At 41.0% G+C, this 17,777-nt stretch overlaps 1 protein-coding gene across 1 annotated transcript in view; it reads right to left on the reverse strand.

Annotated features, from left to right (window-relative positions):
• Window positions 1-3,725: 3,725 nt before the first annotated feature.
• Window positions 3,726-17,777, reverse strand: part of LOC104018684 (visual pigment-like receptor peropsin) — a 31,076-nt gene continuing 17,024 nt past the window's right edge. Inside the window, exons 3-6 of the mRNA XM_009471847.2 lie at window positions 10,299-10,398; window positions 8,029-8,133; window positions 4,833-5,056; window positions 3,726-4,163 (exon numbers count right to left, since the gene is read on the reverse strand). Coding sequence (XP_009470122.1) covers window positions 3,726-4,163; window positions 4,833-5,056; window positions 8,029-8,133; window positions 10,299-10,398 — 867 coding nt within the window. The remainder of the gene's footprint in view (window positions 4,164-4,832; window positions 5,057-8,028; window positions 8,134-10,298; window positions 10,399-17,777) is intronic.

A 17,777-nucleotide genomic window follows, 5' to 3' on the forward strand; every position in this document is an offset into this window, starting at 1 on the left:
TCTTGCATCTAGGGTAAAAGAGGGCTAACCTATGTCTCAGTCCCTGCTGGAACAAGCCAGCATATGCTGAAAGCATCCTTTGGAAATGGTAGAATTACTTGGCGTACTGCCTTCTGCCAGATGATGCTACTTAATTTTAGTGTGTCATGCATGAAACCAACCTCAGCAATTACAAAATCTCATGGTAATATCCAGGGCTGAGCAAGAGAGACAGAAGGAGCCTACATGCCAGAATTTCTATGCTAAAGGGAGGAAGATCTGAATATTGCTCTCCTACTTCGTGACAAGAGACCATTTGGACACTAGCAATAGTCATGAGATCTCATTTGTGCAGGCTGGCACTAATCCATTCAATAGAAAACACATTGAAAAAGGCCCCTGGTAGAGGCAGTGGAAGAACCAGATCCTATTAGCAAGCTTACACTGCCTGCCTGCTATGTGCCTTCATACAGGGTGAAGTGGCAGCGCTAGGATCGGATGTCCTGTCCCGTGGAGATATGACGTCTGGCCTTGCCTTTGGCACACCCATCAGCTTTTTGCATTAGAAAAAAATGTAAAAATATAGTTTTTCTAAAGAGAAAGCATTGGGAGCAGGTAGTCCTTTGCTTTGTCAAGGTGAGTGGGACCTCCTTGTAAGACCATCTCAGACAGAGAGTGTTCAAAGCTGCGGTTTCCCAGGAAAGCATCCTTGTCCCCAGAATATCAGTCAGGACAACAGCTTTCTCACATCTCTGCTGCTAAAACTCATCCACTGTAAAAGAAAATCCAAGGTTGTGGGGAGCAGCAAGGTTATGGGGAGGAGTAATTTGACTCCAGGACTGTCTTATGTTGTTTGCGCTGTACTTCATTCTTGTTAAGTAAAAAGCATAAAACCCCATCATCACCCTTCAGCACATCTAGACCATGTCTGTCCTTGCTGACTGTCTCAAGCCTCGAGCTCTTTGCTCCTCCCTGACCAGCAGCGTGGGCTCAGCAGGCAGAGGAGCCCATCTGTGGAGGCAGCAGCAGGGGCCAGCCTTGTCCCGGCACGTGTGGGACCAGAGACAACGGGAGGAAATGCAGGACACAGGCAAAGCGGTTTACGAATTGATTTGTGTTGATTCACACACTTGAAATGCTGAAGCGCATTTCTTTACCCACACTCCAGCGGTAACGGATTCTGGACCTCTTTTCTGCCTTCAGCCACTTGCTGGTGTTTTGGGTGCAGCTACAGGGCACTGGTGCTTTAGGGCTGGAAGCTTTTTAACCTGAGCAACTTCAGTGACAAATGTGCGCTTGCTGTTACTGAACCTGGAGCACAGGTTGGTGTCTGCAAAGGCATCCCTCCTCTTTTCCCCTGTGCAACACCAGATATTCTGCTCTCCAGTTATGCAGTCCCATGGTATTACTGTATATCCGCAAAGGACTGTAGCTGTAGGCCTTGCAGGAGGGAGGTCTGCCACGGTCCAGTCAAGGCTTTTTCTGTCCTGGCTGTTTCTAGTTGTCTTTCAGCGGGCATGCATCCTTTGGCTCCCAGCCCCTTGCTCTCCTGCTTATCTGGTTCTCCCCCTTTTGCATTCTTCCTCTGCTCTGCTAGTATTCTGGCTCAGTTTTACTACTCCCTCCTCTTCCTCCAGTCTAAGCTCACTGTACACGCTCAGCAGCGTATGAACTAGTAGAGATTTCAGCTGGAGTTTGGGGGCACTCTTGGAAATGACCTTGTTGCTCCACCCTTGCCCTTTTCCTATCTTTCTATGTCAAAGTCTGAATCCTGCAGATCAACAGTGTTGCTACAATGCAGTAAGGCAAGAATTTTCCCTAGTTGTCCATAAATTAGCAGAAATACAGATTAAAAGCTAGCCTGGCATCTATGGCCATGGAGGCTCTACGGGCAAGTGTCCGGCACACCTGCAGCTGCAGGTACCTCCAAGAACCACATCCAATGGGGATGTGTGGCACTCCTCTTTCTTTAGAGGAAAACCCAAGCACTCTTAGCAGTGAGAAGGCTCAGTCCAGCAGGGTTACCAAGGTGGATTTTGTGCTACACCTAGAAGCTTTCAAAATTGTGTGCTAGCTTTGGCTAGCCCAGCCTGGCTTCGTCCAGCTGTGACAGGATTTTGCTCTAAATGATTTCACCTATTTCTGCAGCTATGGCATGTACTTTTATCTGGAAGCAAACTGTTTACTTATTTGCTTTTAATTATTTATGGTAATGAAATAGCACCCATATCTCAAAATTTTCCACAAAAATGAATACTCTTGTAGTTCAGATCTGTGGCCATGAAAGAAAACACAGTTCCCCACTGTTGCTTATAATGTTTATTTGTTTTTGACTTCAAAACACAGGTGATTTTCTCAAAACAAATACAGTAATGGGGGAAATGAAGGCGGGCTCTCTTTGTAACTTTCCCAAGAAACACATCTGGAAAAGCATACTTTTGCAAAACAACTACATTTTAGCACACCCAGACAGTGAGATTCCAAAAAGTCATAAATAGCAGTGAAGTTAGCAACCAATGTTGTTGGGGTTGTTTTCTTCTTTTTTATTTTTTTTCCCCTTGTTTAATTTGCAAACGGCACTAAATGAACCCACAATTTCCATGGCTAATACAAAGACATTTTTACAGAAGTCTCTGAGCATGCAGTTAGTTTCCAAGATGGGGAATTATGAAGATATACCTCCTCATTTTGAATGTAAAATAAACTTGGTGGAATAATTGGATATTGTAACATCTGATAGTCTTGCTACTGATTTAAGCCTACCGCTTAGCTATTTAAATCACTATCCTTAATTGCTACTTAATTACATTTACCTAAAAGTCAATTTTTTACCCATAGGCAGGTACAAAAACTTTCTTTAGAAGCAGCAGTGAAGTGTTGGATTATATTTTGTAAATAGCTCTGATGGCACACTTCATCAGCACTCTTAAAACCTTAGTGTCATTTTTGGTTTCATTGCCTGTACAACATCTCCTGCTCCACCTTAATAGTCAGGTAGAAAAACAACCAGTTTGGAGAAGGATCAGTAAAATTAAAGGCCAGCTTTCCTGAATCTGAATGCTACAGCCAGGCCCTGCTCACTGGGAAGGTCAGGGAGGGTGGAAATAATTCTGCAGACCAACGAGGAAAAGTATGAAGCCACTGTTCAGACTACAGCGACCAGAAAATGCCAAGATCTACAAATCCTAGCATCCGCATAGACGCGCACAGAGTCAGGCACAGACGATCAGACACACGGCCATGTGCGCACACGGCCTGGGAGCCCCGCGGTGGGCACGCCTCGCTGCCCCGCAGGGAGCCCGCGGCTTTGCCTACCAGCTCACAGCCATTGGAGCTGCAGCAGCTCCACAGAGCTACAATGATCCTCTATGGCTGGGACTGTTGAAGAGCAAAAAACGTATTTGGAAACTCAGTCGCCTAATTAATAAAATTTGGATAGGAACACACCAGTTATTTTTGCTAGCTAATGCCTGCTCTTCACAAGTCAATCTCTTTTCCTGCACGCATGTGAAAATCAAATGTTTCTGGCACTGGGTGTGCTGCCCACATTGTAACATGCTTCGTAGCTTTTTGTACCTACATAGAAGGAAAATATCGCTTTACGATCTGATTTGCTTGAGTTGTATAGTCATCAGTGCTCTAGCAAGAAAGAGATGGACTGGGAATTAGGAAATCACTCAAGTGCTGATCTGAAGAGGGTCTTCCTGAACACAAAGTGGGTGCATAATGTTAAGTGGCCACAAAACTTACAGTCTATCACATTCAATATCAGGGTTATTAGAAGGTGTGTCAAGAATACCAAAATACACTTCCCTGTTTACTGGAGGTGGGCTATTGGTTGGACTTCCCACCCCAGAATCAGGGCTTGGTGCAGGGTTCACTTCTGCTGCATACTTCTCTTCTTTCTGAGAAGGCTCTTGTTTTTGCTTGAGGTTTTTGAAACGTTTGAGCTTCACAGGGTCCTTGACTTCCTTGGCACAATGGAACAAGATGAAAATGTCCCTCCGGAATTTGGAGCTCATTCCAAAGTAGATAATGGGATTGTAGAAGCTGGCAGACTTAGCAAACAAACTGGCAAGGATGCTGGTAAGATTGGGTACAGGGTGACCATAGGCAGACCATATAGAGATGACAGCGTATGGTGACCACGCAATAATGAAGGCTGTGCAAATGACAATAGAAACCTAAAAGACAGAAGGAGAATAGTCTTAAATCTATTCTGGAAGACTACATCAGGGAAGCAATACACTGGGAATAGTAGCTTGGACCCTTGGCTGGAAGGGAAACATTCAGATTGTCCTGAGGGTATGGCTCACGGGAGAGTACGAGCAAGCAAAATGTTAGCTTTGATGGAGCCAAGCAGACCTAGAAGCTATATATCTAATTCTGGCATGGTGGTGTGCTTGAGCAATGTCTCATCTAATGGAATGAAAATAGCCGCAGTCCCCTGTATGTTTATATGAATTAAGAGGGTTTCGGGTAGACTTAAGTCAATGGTAAGTAAATTGAAAGCTCCACTGTAACTTCTGTGTATGCTCAGAAGTAATGTAACGTCTGAAAGAAAAGAGCATATGCCAAACCAAACTTTTGTTTTTTGTGTGGTATAACCCACTCCAATTCTATTTATATTATTTTTCACATGTGACGTAGCACCAATATTTTAGCCAACTGACAGGGTAGGAGTTTTAAACAATCCTCATATTCTTCACTGAGTTCAGACTCTGTCACTAGAGATTATAGAGAAATGAAATGTGACTGATTCCATTTGTTCTCTTCCGTTCTAGTTGGGTCAAATTTTTGGAAAGACAGATTTCATTGAGATAAATCCCACACAACATGAAACCCCAACTCACCCTGGTGACGTCCCGCTCCATTCTCCTCTGTCTGTCTGTGGGATCACCCAGTCCTGTTAACGCATGGCTTAGCTTGACAGTATTGATAATTGACACATATGAGAAGACCATGACTGTTACAGGTAGGAAAAAACAGCAGATAAAAATGGAGACAATGTAGGACTTGTAGATTGTAGAGAAGTTGGCTTTTGCCCAGTCTATCTCACATGTGCCATACATGCGATCTGCAAAGCAAAAATAAGTTGGTTAGCATTTTTAGAATATTTATCTGCTTTTGAGCAGTTAATTTATCAGTTCAAATGCTGTATTTTTCTTCTTTTAAGAACTAAAGAATGGATTGATCTTTCTGATTTAATAAGCTGTGACATAATTTCTTACGTAAACAATTTTTCAAGACCGGTTAGACTGTAACAAGTTTTAATGCGTATTATCATACTGTCCAGTTTAGATTTCCAGTATAAATCCAGAATAGGAAATTGTGATACTTTATTAGAAAATAAAATGGATACTCGTTCACTAGGTTTGATATTTTTGAGTGTTATCTACTCTTATTTGTCATGATCTTCTACATAGTAACTTCCTAAGATGAGCACTGTAACAGCATAACAAGTGATTGCAAAGAGACAATATGCCAAATGTAAAAAGTTACTACTTACAAAGAAAAGTAGGAAATAAAAATATCGGGTTTTTTTAATAGAAACAAAAAGGCAATGAAATTTTTACTGTAGTGAGAGCCATGAAAACAAATTGATACAGCTAATGATAAAGATTATGGGAAGATGAAAAATAAATACCTAGAAAGATACCAGACCTTTTGCTAAATGGGAAGCATACAGTTCTGCAACTACAAAGGAGCTGCAGGCTCTCAAAAATGAAGTTAGGCAGTTTGCAGGATCTGCAGCTAGTGGGATTTACAAAAGGACACTAGCCAATCAGGTACTTCAGGGAAAGGCAGTGGGAATAAAGTGTGGTCTCTGCTTAAACACTTCTATGGATAACGGTTGACTTCTTTGGACCCTCTGATGTGTTTGCAAATGTGTCCTGATATAAAACTTGAATTCAATAGCATTAGAGTTTTTCTATAGATTGTGAATTGTGGATTTTTCTTTTTAAGTGGAAAAAGCTTTTTTTTTTTTTTTTTTTTTTTTCCCCTGGCAGCTACGGCAGCAAATTGAATTATAAATAAATGAAGCATGAACTAAAATTATGTAAGTCAAGTATTAACAAGTCCTGGAGATACAATACAGGTGAAGCCTGCATGATTTAGCAACAGATCTCTCCCTGACATCCAGTGATAATTCTGAAGAAGAAAAAAAAAAATCCCTTAATTCCTCACAGGTGATAGGTTTAGACAGGATGAATTAAAGGAGCAAAAGATTAAAATCTCTTTTATGATTCTCATCAAAAAGCACTCAGTATTTTTAACACCAAAAGCTCTAGGTGTTGCTGTCTGGATGTGTTCAGTAATAGAAATAGATTTTTGTCTCCTTTGCTTTTTTCATCAGTAGACCCTAAGATTCAAAAAGATAGCCATAAAATCTGGCTTAATTTCAGGTTTCTGGTTTGTGAAAACTTTTGACTGCAAAAAGAAAGCAGCCTCCAGATGACATGAAAAGCAAATCCTGCAGATTTTCTGCGAGCCAGAATTCAGAGATGTGTTTCCCCGCTCTGCAGACACTGGCAAGTGGCATTTCCAAAAATCGGTAGGGTCCTGGGGACCCCTGCAGCTGCTGTGTAGAAGTGAGAGGTCCGAGGCAGCTGGGTGTAACGTGCTGTGGTCTGCTGGCACCTGCTGCCTGCTCTGCTGCCTGCTGCAGGACTTGCCATTGCTGGGCTCCCACATCTCCATCGCTGCCCTCAATAGAAATGTGTTTAGAGTCAGATAGCCCAGAAACCTGAAACTGCTGCGATTCTCAGTAGGGAAAAGTGCTCCTAGAAGTGGTCTTGGAGACCAGTGTCAAGGAATTGAATCCGAAATACAAACAGTATCCATGGGGGCACTCGGATGCTCTGACAAGGCAGTGATGTCCAAGAAGTCCCTGGCTCCAGTTTAAGGCCAAAAAGGGACAAATGAAGACCTAATAAGATTAACGTAAAAAGAAAACACAGATCACCAGAAGATACACAGAAAATGACCAGTCCAAAGCCCCAAGTTTATGACATATCCAGAGTGCAAATACAGACATAAAATTAGAACAGTCTAATAAACAGTTTGGTTTTGTCTCAAACAAAAGATCCATTGAGCCTAATATCCTGGTAACATTTTGGTTTGGGAAGGATGGAAGACTTAACCAATCATAGAAATGGATGCTTTTCTGACACCCATACTTCAAGGGTCCAGAGACACTTCAAAGCTTATGTATTTAATAAGTAAGAGGATATATTCACATAGCTGCTTTAATAAGTCTTCACAGATTTCATGACTTCTCAAAGGATGCAGATTCCTACAAGATCCAGGCAGAAAACTGCTGGACAATTTCAGTCACATGATTTCAGTTTTTAGGACTCCTGTATCATTACTATTTGTTCCTAGATATTTGTTTTGTTGAATTTTTAGAGACTTAATTTGAGACAATTTCTCCAGCTTTTCCCCATGAAGAAATTTTCTGGTGTGGGGATATCCCTCAGCCATTGAATTACCGCAGTGTTCACTATTCAAAATTTTTCCTATTTTTCCCCCTCCTCTTTTGCTATGGCCTTATCTTGCACCCTAATCACTTCTTGGACTGACAAACTTTCTGACATCTTTTTCTTCTTCTGCTGTGTTAGTTTTCATATTTCCATCAAACTGTTTCACCAGATCTTTCTGGCTTGTCTTATTATAGTTTCAAGTTTAACTTGCTCGAACTTGTGTTCTTTTCTAGCTTCCTAATCTTGACAGTTTTTGAAGGATGTCTTTTGATAGTTTCCTTTATCTCATTGCTTAATCATGCCAAATATTTCTGGCCTCTCTTTTTTCATAGGTAATATGCACTTGGTCCAAGTCTTCCCTGTGATATCTTAAAAAAAAAAATCTCTTTATAGCTGATACCAAAGCAGGCAACGCTCTACCCATACGCCATGCACGATGAATGATTTTCTCAGTTCCACTGATACTTGGTCTGGTTTATCACGAACAGCAAGAAAGAAAGGTAAGTATCTTTGCTCAGTTAAGAGGAGAGGCGCCAAATAAGTACAACTGAAAGATACCTGTTACCTGTATAGCTGCCCCAGCCAAGTAATGGAGCTGCTGACCAGAAGAAAGCTGCTACCCAAATGAGAACCAGAGCCACCGTCATACTGCTGTTGCTGATGCAGTGACCTGCAATGGCATGGTTTAGTCAGAAAATAATATCTAGAAAGGCAAACATATGTCTGAAATCTAAATGCACTCCTATACCAACAGATAATAAGGACAATAGAGCTATTTAAAAAAATAGTAAGATAAAAAATGCGTATTCAGAGAAAAAGCTTAAATTTGAAAGCATCTGTCAGGCTTGTGTTCAAGACTATTTGTGAACAGTGGAAATGAATGGCTTTTAAGCAGGAGACAATGTGTTTGTTGAGTGCTGCAGAATTAGCAAATTCTACATTAGACTTATGTTTTACAATTTTGTAAAAAGCAGGAAACAGTTGTATGCTAAGGTTTACATAGAAACAAATAAGATAAGAAAATCCTCTGAATTTAGACTTATTCACTTCAAGGTTTTCCCTGTTAAAAAGGAGAAAATGCATTAGATGCTCAAACTACTTTAGCCGTTCAACACATTCAATACAATCTGTCCTGCTGTTGCCATACATTGTGGTTATTTCTTCGTTTACATGGGACATACTTATACATCGACCAATCTCTGTTCCTCAACACTTCTGTAATGTTATACTGGGTACTTGCTCAGATTTCCTCAAGAGGCAAACATAAATTATGCACACCTTCAGATGAACATGTGATACGGTTTTGCAAAAGAGAAGTGTGGGTTTTAAATATGACTTCATAATATGCAATGAATATAAGATGTAGAATACATCACAGCCAAATTGTAGCAGCTCCAACAGCAGTTTGTGTTGAAAATTAACTTCAACAAGTCTATCATTACAACAAACTGCAGAAGAACTTCCTGTGGAAAAAAGACTTCCCTGCAGAAGTTCTTTTCACGGCTAATACTACTCATGCTATTAGGGAGAAAAACTCATATGATGCATCCAGTGTATTTATGCATGCTTTATCTGCAGACGTTAATAGGCTCTTGCCTGAAAGATGGTGCAAGCCAGTCATAACAAAGGCATGAAACTTCATAATACATTATCTAAATATGGGTGAAAGGAAGACAAGGAAGAATTTGTGGAAGGTGTAGGTGTAAAGAACAGAAATTACATAAGGGTCTCAGTGCAAGTCAAAGTTTTCAGCAGGCAGGAGGTCCAGGATGATTTCTGGAGCAAGGAAAGATTTCTACTGATCCTGTGAAAGGGAATGCCTGGGGTTAGTGTAGGGATGTAAAGAGGCATAAAGAGAAAGAGGTAGATGATGGCATATTTATATAGACTGGCTGATGAGGGCTTCACAGGGCAGGAAACGTGTGAAGGATTTCAGACCAGATTTGTACAGTGGGACACTTATATGCCTTTACGGAGGCATTTATACCAAAGGTTAATAAATAAAATGAAATTCAAAAAAACAGAGTGGTTAGTAAAAGGGTTCTAGCACTGGAGAGAGTAACGAGCAGTGGTTGTTTGAGATATTCAGGTTACAGATCAAATGGGCACTAGAGAAGGAAGAACTGTAGGTGCGAGGCTGTAGTGATGATGCTTTGCAGATCTGGGAGACAGGCAGGAGAAGGGGATTGTCTGGCCAGAGTTGGGTTATGGTCAGTTCTGGGGATGGTAGGAGTAATTTTCATCTCCTGTGGTGTGAAACTGTCCACTGAGGGGAGGCTGGAGAGGCATGTGGGGATGGCAGCCTGTGCAGTGCTACAAAAGCTGGAGGTAAGAAAGATGTGCAGACTGAATGCTCCCAGCGCCATCTAAAGCAGTCCATGATGCCTGCTGCGCACAAACCCTGGCAAAACACCCTGAAGAGTGAAAATGTTTGCATGTAGGACAGCCTTCCGAACCAAGGATCTTATCAACAATTGGAAACTTCCCTGACATCATCTCATAGAAGATGAAATTTGTTGCTTACAGTGAGATCCAGACAACGTGTGCATCACTTAGTTGCATTTTGGAGAATACAGAGGGTCAGCAGGACCTGTGGTATCTTTGGCAGAAGGGTGGATTTAACCCATGGTGACCAAAGTGTACTAGTAATAATTTGGCTTTTATTGAGGTTAACCCTGAAGGATTCTATGTAAACATGTTTGTAATGCAAGTGACTGCATTATGTTCTGGTTTCCAATGCATGTAATTTATATTTGATACAGCCTGTGACTGAAAAAAATGCAGATTTGCACCAGGTTCAATGAAGGCAGAACTGGACTTGCCTTTATTCCTTACCTCTCTCAGGATGGCAGCCCTTGATGTAGCGAGTCACACTGATTACTGTAAGGGTATTAATGCTAGCGAGGCCAAAGAGAAGCGTCAGGAAGCCATCAACCTGGAAAACAAAGCAGTGCAGGATGTTCTTTTACTGCAGACAGCTGAAGGGGAAAAGAACCACAGGGATTGCTCCTGTCGTTTTCATGTTAATGCTCTCAAAAGTTTTTCCAGAAACCCAACTAGCAGGGAAATCTAAAATGTCAGGTGCAGTTATCTTCTATAGGATCAGTGAGCAAGTAAATGTTCAAAAATTATATAAAAGTGCTCCATCATGTACATAAAATAAACAAGCAAACACACCCTTACATCTATGCTTCCCTGAAATGACTTGCCAAATGAAGGAGAAAAAGATTGAACTGAAAAGAAGAAAAGCCCTGAATAGGCAAAAATGCACTGGATGCAGCTGCACCCTTAAGCAGAAAAAACAGGCAAATTCAACCCATGAAATTTAGGCCAAAGAGGGAAGAACATAGGAGGTAATGGTCTTGGCTGAGTGAGAAAAGTTTTTTAAAAAATTAAATAAAACTATCCAAAGCTAAATCGTTCCAATAGATCGAGTCCTCAATGTTGGTGCTACTGATTGCCTGCTGTTTATTAAGCCCTGATCCTCACCACCTCTGACTGACGCAGGCAGAGGCGTATGGCTGCGTAGGCTCCTGCTGACGTCAGGGTCTCAGTGATATACGCACAGGACGGTTGCAACTCTGCTAGCTTCACTTATGGGTATAGGAAGGAAGTTGCTGCTGACGGTAGTGGAGATGGCTGTGGCCATCTGCTAGGGAGCACTATATGACTGGGAAATGGTCCAGGCAAAATGCTGAAGGCAGGCTTTTTTTTGAAAGCTTGCAATGATACACCAAACCGGCCAGAGCAGAGGAGCTCTTGAAGGTGCCAGTTTTACACCGAGTGGAGCAGGATTATTAAGCGTCTCTGGACTGTAACTTGGCATTCAAGTGGTAAAATTATTGGCGGAAAGGCACATCATTATTTTACAGGAACAAACTCTGTCTTTGTGTGAATGGGCACAACTCCTGTGGAATTCAGTTTATCCCAGCACTGAATCTGGGGCTTTAATCCAGGCTTAAAGCTGAGACCATGGCAGATTGTATAAATTAAATTGGGTGAAGGGTTAGGAAAGGACTGCTTCATCATTTTTTTCACTGGTGTTTTTTCTTGCTACCAACACCCTTATATTGACTCTCTATACTTCTTAATGCCAACTTTTACAGACCCACCACATTTTAAATGCATGCAAGACTTGCTACTACAACAATTTACATCCACCTGTGCTCCACTTACAATCAGCTCATGCTTGGTGTATAAATGCAGCCATGTTTACACCAGAAAACAAACTTCCTTGGATGTCTCAGCTACTTGCTAGAAGCTGCACTTGGCTGAATTTGGCTCGCTGTGTGCTGTGGCAACTGGTGAAATACCTGGATGTGCAAATGTGCTCCTCATTTCATTAGCCTTATTGATGCAAACAGCTGCCACTTCTCCATTTGCTCTAACAAAGCTTCATAGGTGTGGAAAACAGCGTGGCCAAGGACTACGGAGAAATCTGGCTGCATAAGCTTAAGCAATTGCTTTAGTTATAAGATTACAAAGGAAGCAGTATTTCAGCAATGATGCAAATAAACAATTTGAATTTAAGTCTAAAGACCTATGAGATTGAACACTAAAATAGTAGGACAAGCTTCTCAGTGTGTATCATAGCCCTCCTGTGCTGAAACTGTTTTTCCTGAAATACATTGGTGCATGTTTTATCACCTGCAGATGTGACTATTATTCTCCCATCCCCCTTCCCTGACGTCAGACCAGAGAGACACAATTATATTAAGTGATCAGTTCAAACAGCCCTTGAGCACACTTACAAGGGATGAAAGTGTGTCTAAAAATACACCCTTGCCCTTTACCATTTAAGATGAAACTCTGTCACCATACAAAAGAACTAGAAATACATACCAAAGAAAGCTAGAATGTTTTCTTTGGAGTGGTGCCTTGCTAAAAAAAAATGCAGTTTTACCTAAATCAACATAGTGCATAGGACTGAACCATTGTCAGCGCCATGTCTCGTTTTTGTACTATTTCATAACATCATTTCAGCAGATCAAAACACTGTTGCTTCTGCTAGTGTGGGGGCTGTTATCAGAGATTTGACCAGGATCATATGGTTAGTAAGTGGCTAAAGCGGCAGCAGTCTCCCAGGGGCGGCTGTGCTAACTGTCCCTGTGCTAGCCACAGGCTCAGCGGTTTAAGAACAGGCTGAAATGCCAAGGAGGAGAGGGAGCTCTGGGGATGACAAGAGTGCCAGGATGAAACGAATGAAGGAGATAAATGAGGTCGCTCTCAAGCGGCAGAACAGCCCATGCAGAGGCCACGGCATCTGGAACATTAAAACACAAGAGAGCATCCAACAGGGTTAGGGCTGCTTTGGCAAACTAGTATTGGCCCTGCCAAACTTCTATTGGCGACAAGTTAGCTCTTGAGCCTAGCTGTGCATACGCCATTTCCCAGCAAGTCTATCAGTTCTGCAATACTTTTATATTCCTGTCACTTAGCCATATGTCTTCGGAAGAAAACGAGGGATCTTACTCTAGCTGTAGCCAACCTACTTCAAGCATACACCTACTGGATATGGAAGAAAGATCACTGCTACTTTTTCTGCTCCTGAACAGACAACACTGACTGTAGTTCACACAACCAAAGTGACTGTTTGGAACCCAAAGTAGTCAGCAACAGAAAAACTGCTTTAGCATAATCCTGACTTCTATAGGCAGAGATATTAATATATGTAGGTAACAAAAATGTATGATATTCTCAGTTTTCTGCATCTTTGAAGATACATGGAATGACAGCCAAGGAAATACTAGAATAGTAGATAACATTTAATTGCTTTGGAAGATTGATGCTCTTCCCCTTCTTGGGTTCTGGTTTTCTTTTTCTTTTATCCTACCCCCCTCAGCCAGCTCCTTCCTTCCACAATCATAATATTTCCTCCATTTTTGTGTAATGCAATTTTGTCCTTCCTATTATTAATTACGATCAAATAGCAGCAGTGCTAATAGGCAACAGTGAATTCTGACATAAACATGAAGTTGATTGCATGGTAATTTTGATCCACCACCTTTCCTTTTTACCCATTAAGAAACAGGAGTAGATTAGCAGTTTTAAAAGCTTTTCCCTCAGTGCTATACCAATATTAGTCCCTTGGCTACATAGATACTCACAGAACTTGCTCATTATCTTTATGTTGCCTGGAAGCTAAGACACAACTGAAGAAAAGGCTGTGTTTTTTCTGCTTTGTACTTATGCCTGATTTTAAATCTCACTAATGTTCTTGGTGTACTATTTACAACCCACAATACATAAAGCTCCTACTGCATGCAAATCTGTTTCTTAAGCTTTGTTTCCACACGGGGAGAGTCAGGAATCCCCAATGCACTATCAAATTTTTAGCTATGAGCTTGGGTGTGCCCCACTTTTACTACCTTTAATACTTATGAATTCATACTACTTCATAAGGGTTGTCTTCATTTAAAGCAGAATAAAATATAACCTATTGTTCTTATTTTTGGATTAATCAGGGTTTAATGGCACAAAAGCAAATTGCCAAAATTCAATTTCAATTTAGGCCGAAACATTGATCTCACCAGCCAGAAAGGCTGCATCGCTCCCTCCTCTGGCCAACTGGTGAATCTGTTGCAATTTCCTGAAGTCCATTTGTTTTCCCTTCAGAAGCACAATTTCTCTTCTATTAAATATGAGATAATTAATATGTAAGGAAAAAGATAAACTTTAAACAGGGATTATTTGTCCATTGCATATATTTAAAGTCGTCACAATAAGCTCAGAATATTTTTTTTGAATGCAGATCAGATTATTCCAAGATCATAGTGTAAATAGATAATGGCAATAAATCTCCTTCAACCTCAAGAGACAAAAAAGCACCTAAATCATTCTTTAAGAAATACATTTGGAAAAACAATTGTAGGTACCTTTGAACAGAGTATGTTTTAAAATTTAACAAGTTCTTAAAGTTTGCAGTAAGTGAGAAAATATTCCACTCCAGTCTGATGACAACATAATGTCACCATCCCTCCAATGTATCAATAAAGTGTGAACTGGACTATAGTAACTCTTCTGTCAAATGGAGGAACTACCAAGGTTCGTAATCAAAACCAGTCTTCACAGGTGACTACTTAAAACTCCCAATGCACAGTGTTCCTAAAGCACTCAAATTGTTTCTTTAAGATTTACTACAATACAGGAAGGCAAAGAGACTTATTTACCAGAGTTTCCACAACGTCTGTTGCTCATGCAACATTTCTCTGCGATGGTTGCATTCTGTTTTTTAAAATGTCTCAGCAGGCTTCAAGGGTAGCTCTTCTTAGAGGTGATCGCATTAACCCAAGCCATTATAGACCTCTGACACAAACAGCACTTCATTTACTAATAAACAATGAGAACTGATATGCTACAGGATTAGGTAGTTTAAACCATTAAGTGAGAGCATCAGACACTCAGTATTTTGCATTCACCAAGTGATTAAGCCTTTCTGTTGATGATATATATTTTAAAGATAGGAAAAATATGAATGCAATATTTAGGCTACACAATTATGTGCACAAATATGTAATTATACTAACTATAGTATATAGTTAAATGTACATTTAGTGTCAGAGATTAATATATGCAGGTCAGGTTTTTGCTTTAGTAATGTTAGGGAATCCAGAATAAATCTACTTGTTTGCTTGTAGTTATTTTAGGTTTATATACTGGGTTAACAAAATGAGATTCAACATATACTTACTTTGGGCTGACTTTTAGCTATTGGAGTTGTAGCCCTCTCAGGTCACAATTTATACTCATAGTAGTACATGCCCCTCTCAAGGAGCACAGTTATGAATGTAACAGCCCCACCAAGTGCACATCATTGAACAAATAGACAGAAATTTCTTTCAGAATTTCCTTACACAGCCTCATCAGATTATAACCTTACTTCAAGTACCCCATCTCCACATGCTTGGGAGCACCTGCTCTGGGTTGATGCCATGGGACCATGGCAGGTTTCATGTTTCTCCCATCCACCCATGGAGAAGGAATGGGGAGGAAGCAACCAAGCATGTAGCTCGTACCACTCGATGATCCAGATACAGTGGAAAGATTCCCATCTTCAGGTTAAATGCTGTATTGCCATTGTCCTTCTGTGAATTACCGTACAGGGAAATTAAGAAGCACTAGATGGGAAACTCTAGCATTGCCCTCTGGGAACATCCGTGCTACACTGTGTAAAACTCTTTTCAGTGGGCCTGAGGCAAAACTCCTCTCCACTTCAGTGATGTTAATTCAGAGCCTACTTGTTTATTGCTAGCAGCACCGTTAATATAAACAAACAAATACACAGACAGATAAAAGAAGAAAACAGCCTCATGAGTCACCTGTCTCATCTTTACATTTCCACGGAAAGCAAGGCTTGGCTTTGTGGCCTGTGGTGATCCTACCCCAATAACTGAGATCCATTGACATCAGATTAAAGTCACACTTTTATTGTCAAAGTAAAGAAGTACTATCTTTGCCTTTTCAGAATATCATGGTAAATGTTTCTGGAGGCTTACACAGACTGTTCACAGGCTCTGCCAAGACATCCCAGAGATTACAAGTGACCCTCCATGTTCTCCAAAGTACAATCATCTGTGCTGTTTCCCAGCAAGAAGGAATCTGTTTATGTAGCCACCATCAGGTTAATGCAAGGTCATCTCTGATTGCTGGCTGAATGCCTACCAGTGGAGTTATTCTTCTGCTCATAAAAATCCTAGGCACAAGGCAGGGCAGGTTAGTGATGGTACCAGTTCGGCCATTAAGTGGCCAAGACAAGAGCATGCTATGTCCCTGAAAGCCTGAAAAAGCTGCATGCCTGCTAGGAGATCTCGTCTTAGGTTGATACTCTTGGCTCCTCTGGATCCTGTACCAAAATAACCAGAGAAACAGAAGATAACCAATTTATCCCAAGAAAATGCTTATAGTCCTAAAATGGGTATGGACTGTAAGGGTCTTCACATCACAACTGTGTATGATAAGCTGGACCTGAGAGCTCCTAACAGGAGAGCCATATGCATTGCCAAGGAGTCCTAGTAGCCCAGAGAGAGCCTGGAAGGAAGTGTAAAATATCCAGGTTATTCTTGGCCTTAAAGAGCTATCTGGAAAGCCACCAGGTGCAATGTCATCCCTTCTGCAGGGACAGTGGTGTGGAAATACTGGATGTTGTGTCATATACAGCCCATTGCAAGCAATGGTCATCTTGTCATTGATTCAGTCAGGACAGGATCAGGGTCAGGAACAGAACAGAAATTGCTTCCTTCACACTAGCGGTGCACTGACTTAATGGAATATATATTTATGAAGTAGAAGATGAGTAAATGTGAGGTAGGACTATTTAAGATACTCACAGATGTTATCAGAGTGGTTTTTAAGTTTCAGATGAAATTTTGCTTAAAAGTCAGTGAGAGGATGTGGCACACAGGGAGGAGCCAGAAGAACACAAATTTTTCAGCCCCGTGGTGAGAAGATCTTGGACAATGAAGGTAAGTGATGGACAGCATTTTTTGGGAGGACATTTCATCTCTTAGAAACACACATCAGCACAGAAGAATGAGAAAGGGTACTCTTTTCCACATAAGGAAACAAGAAAAGGATGTTTCAAAGCCCTCTGAGAGAAAAAGCTAATGCAGGAATCAAAATTTAGGCTTTGGAAATTCCTGGTTCTGTAGGAGCACTATCAGACAACGAATGCCCTTTCCAGGCAGCAGTGTGTGGTTTGATGCAGTGCTTGGGTGGCATGGGATGGGCTACGTCAGCCTTGTTAAACAAGGAAACAGATAGCTTGAGCATTCACAATTTTTCAAGTACCAAATATATAACTTCCCTAATTTGTCGCAGTTGGCTGCAGAAATAATCATTCACAGGAAAATGAGGGAGAATTCATGGCTAATGAAAACTGGCGTAACTTCCCTGCAGTAGCATTAGTTACACTGAAATGATCTTCTATGTTGCTAACGATTCTGTTTGTGCAAAGGCACAGTTTTTCCCCCCTTCCCTGCAGATGAAGTATTTTTCTCATTAAAATTTAGCTCACAGATGTCTACATGAGTTACTTTTCCCTCTTTGACTGCAATGCGCACACTCTTCAGATTATATCAGAGAGGACCAGAAATAAAGAAATGGGGAAGACTAATACCTCTGCAACTTTTTTTCTTAGTATCCAAATCTCAGTTATTCAAGGAAACAAGAATGAGGATACATTCTAGTGTTCATAGTATCTGAGGTATTAAAATTGCTCAGAAAAACATACCTGGGAGAGGAAGATTTGTGTAGCACAGCACAGGCAAAGTAAAGGGCACTCTTTTTTTTGAATTTGCTTTATAGATCAGTCTCCAC

The sequence above is a fragment of the Nipponia nippon genome, unplaced genomic scaffold (assembly GCF_047370975.1).
Source record: "Nipponia nippon isolate SJK-2023a ecotype South Korea unplaced genomic scaffold, ASM4737097v1 scaffold_4, whole genome shotgun sequence".
Taxonomy (NCBI): domain Eukaryota; kingdom Metazoa; phylum Chordata; class Aves; order Pelecaniformes; family Threskiornithidae; genus Nipponia; species Nipponia nippon.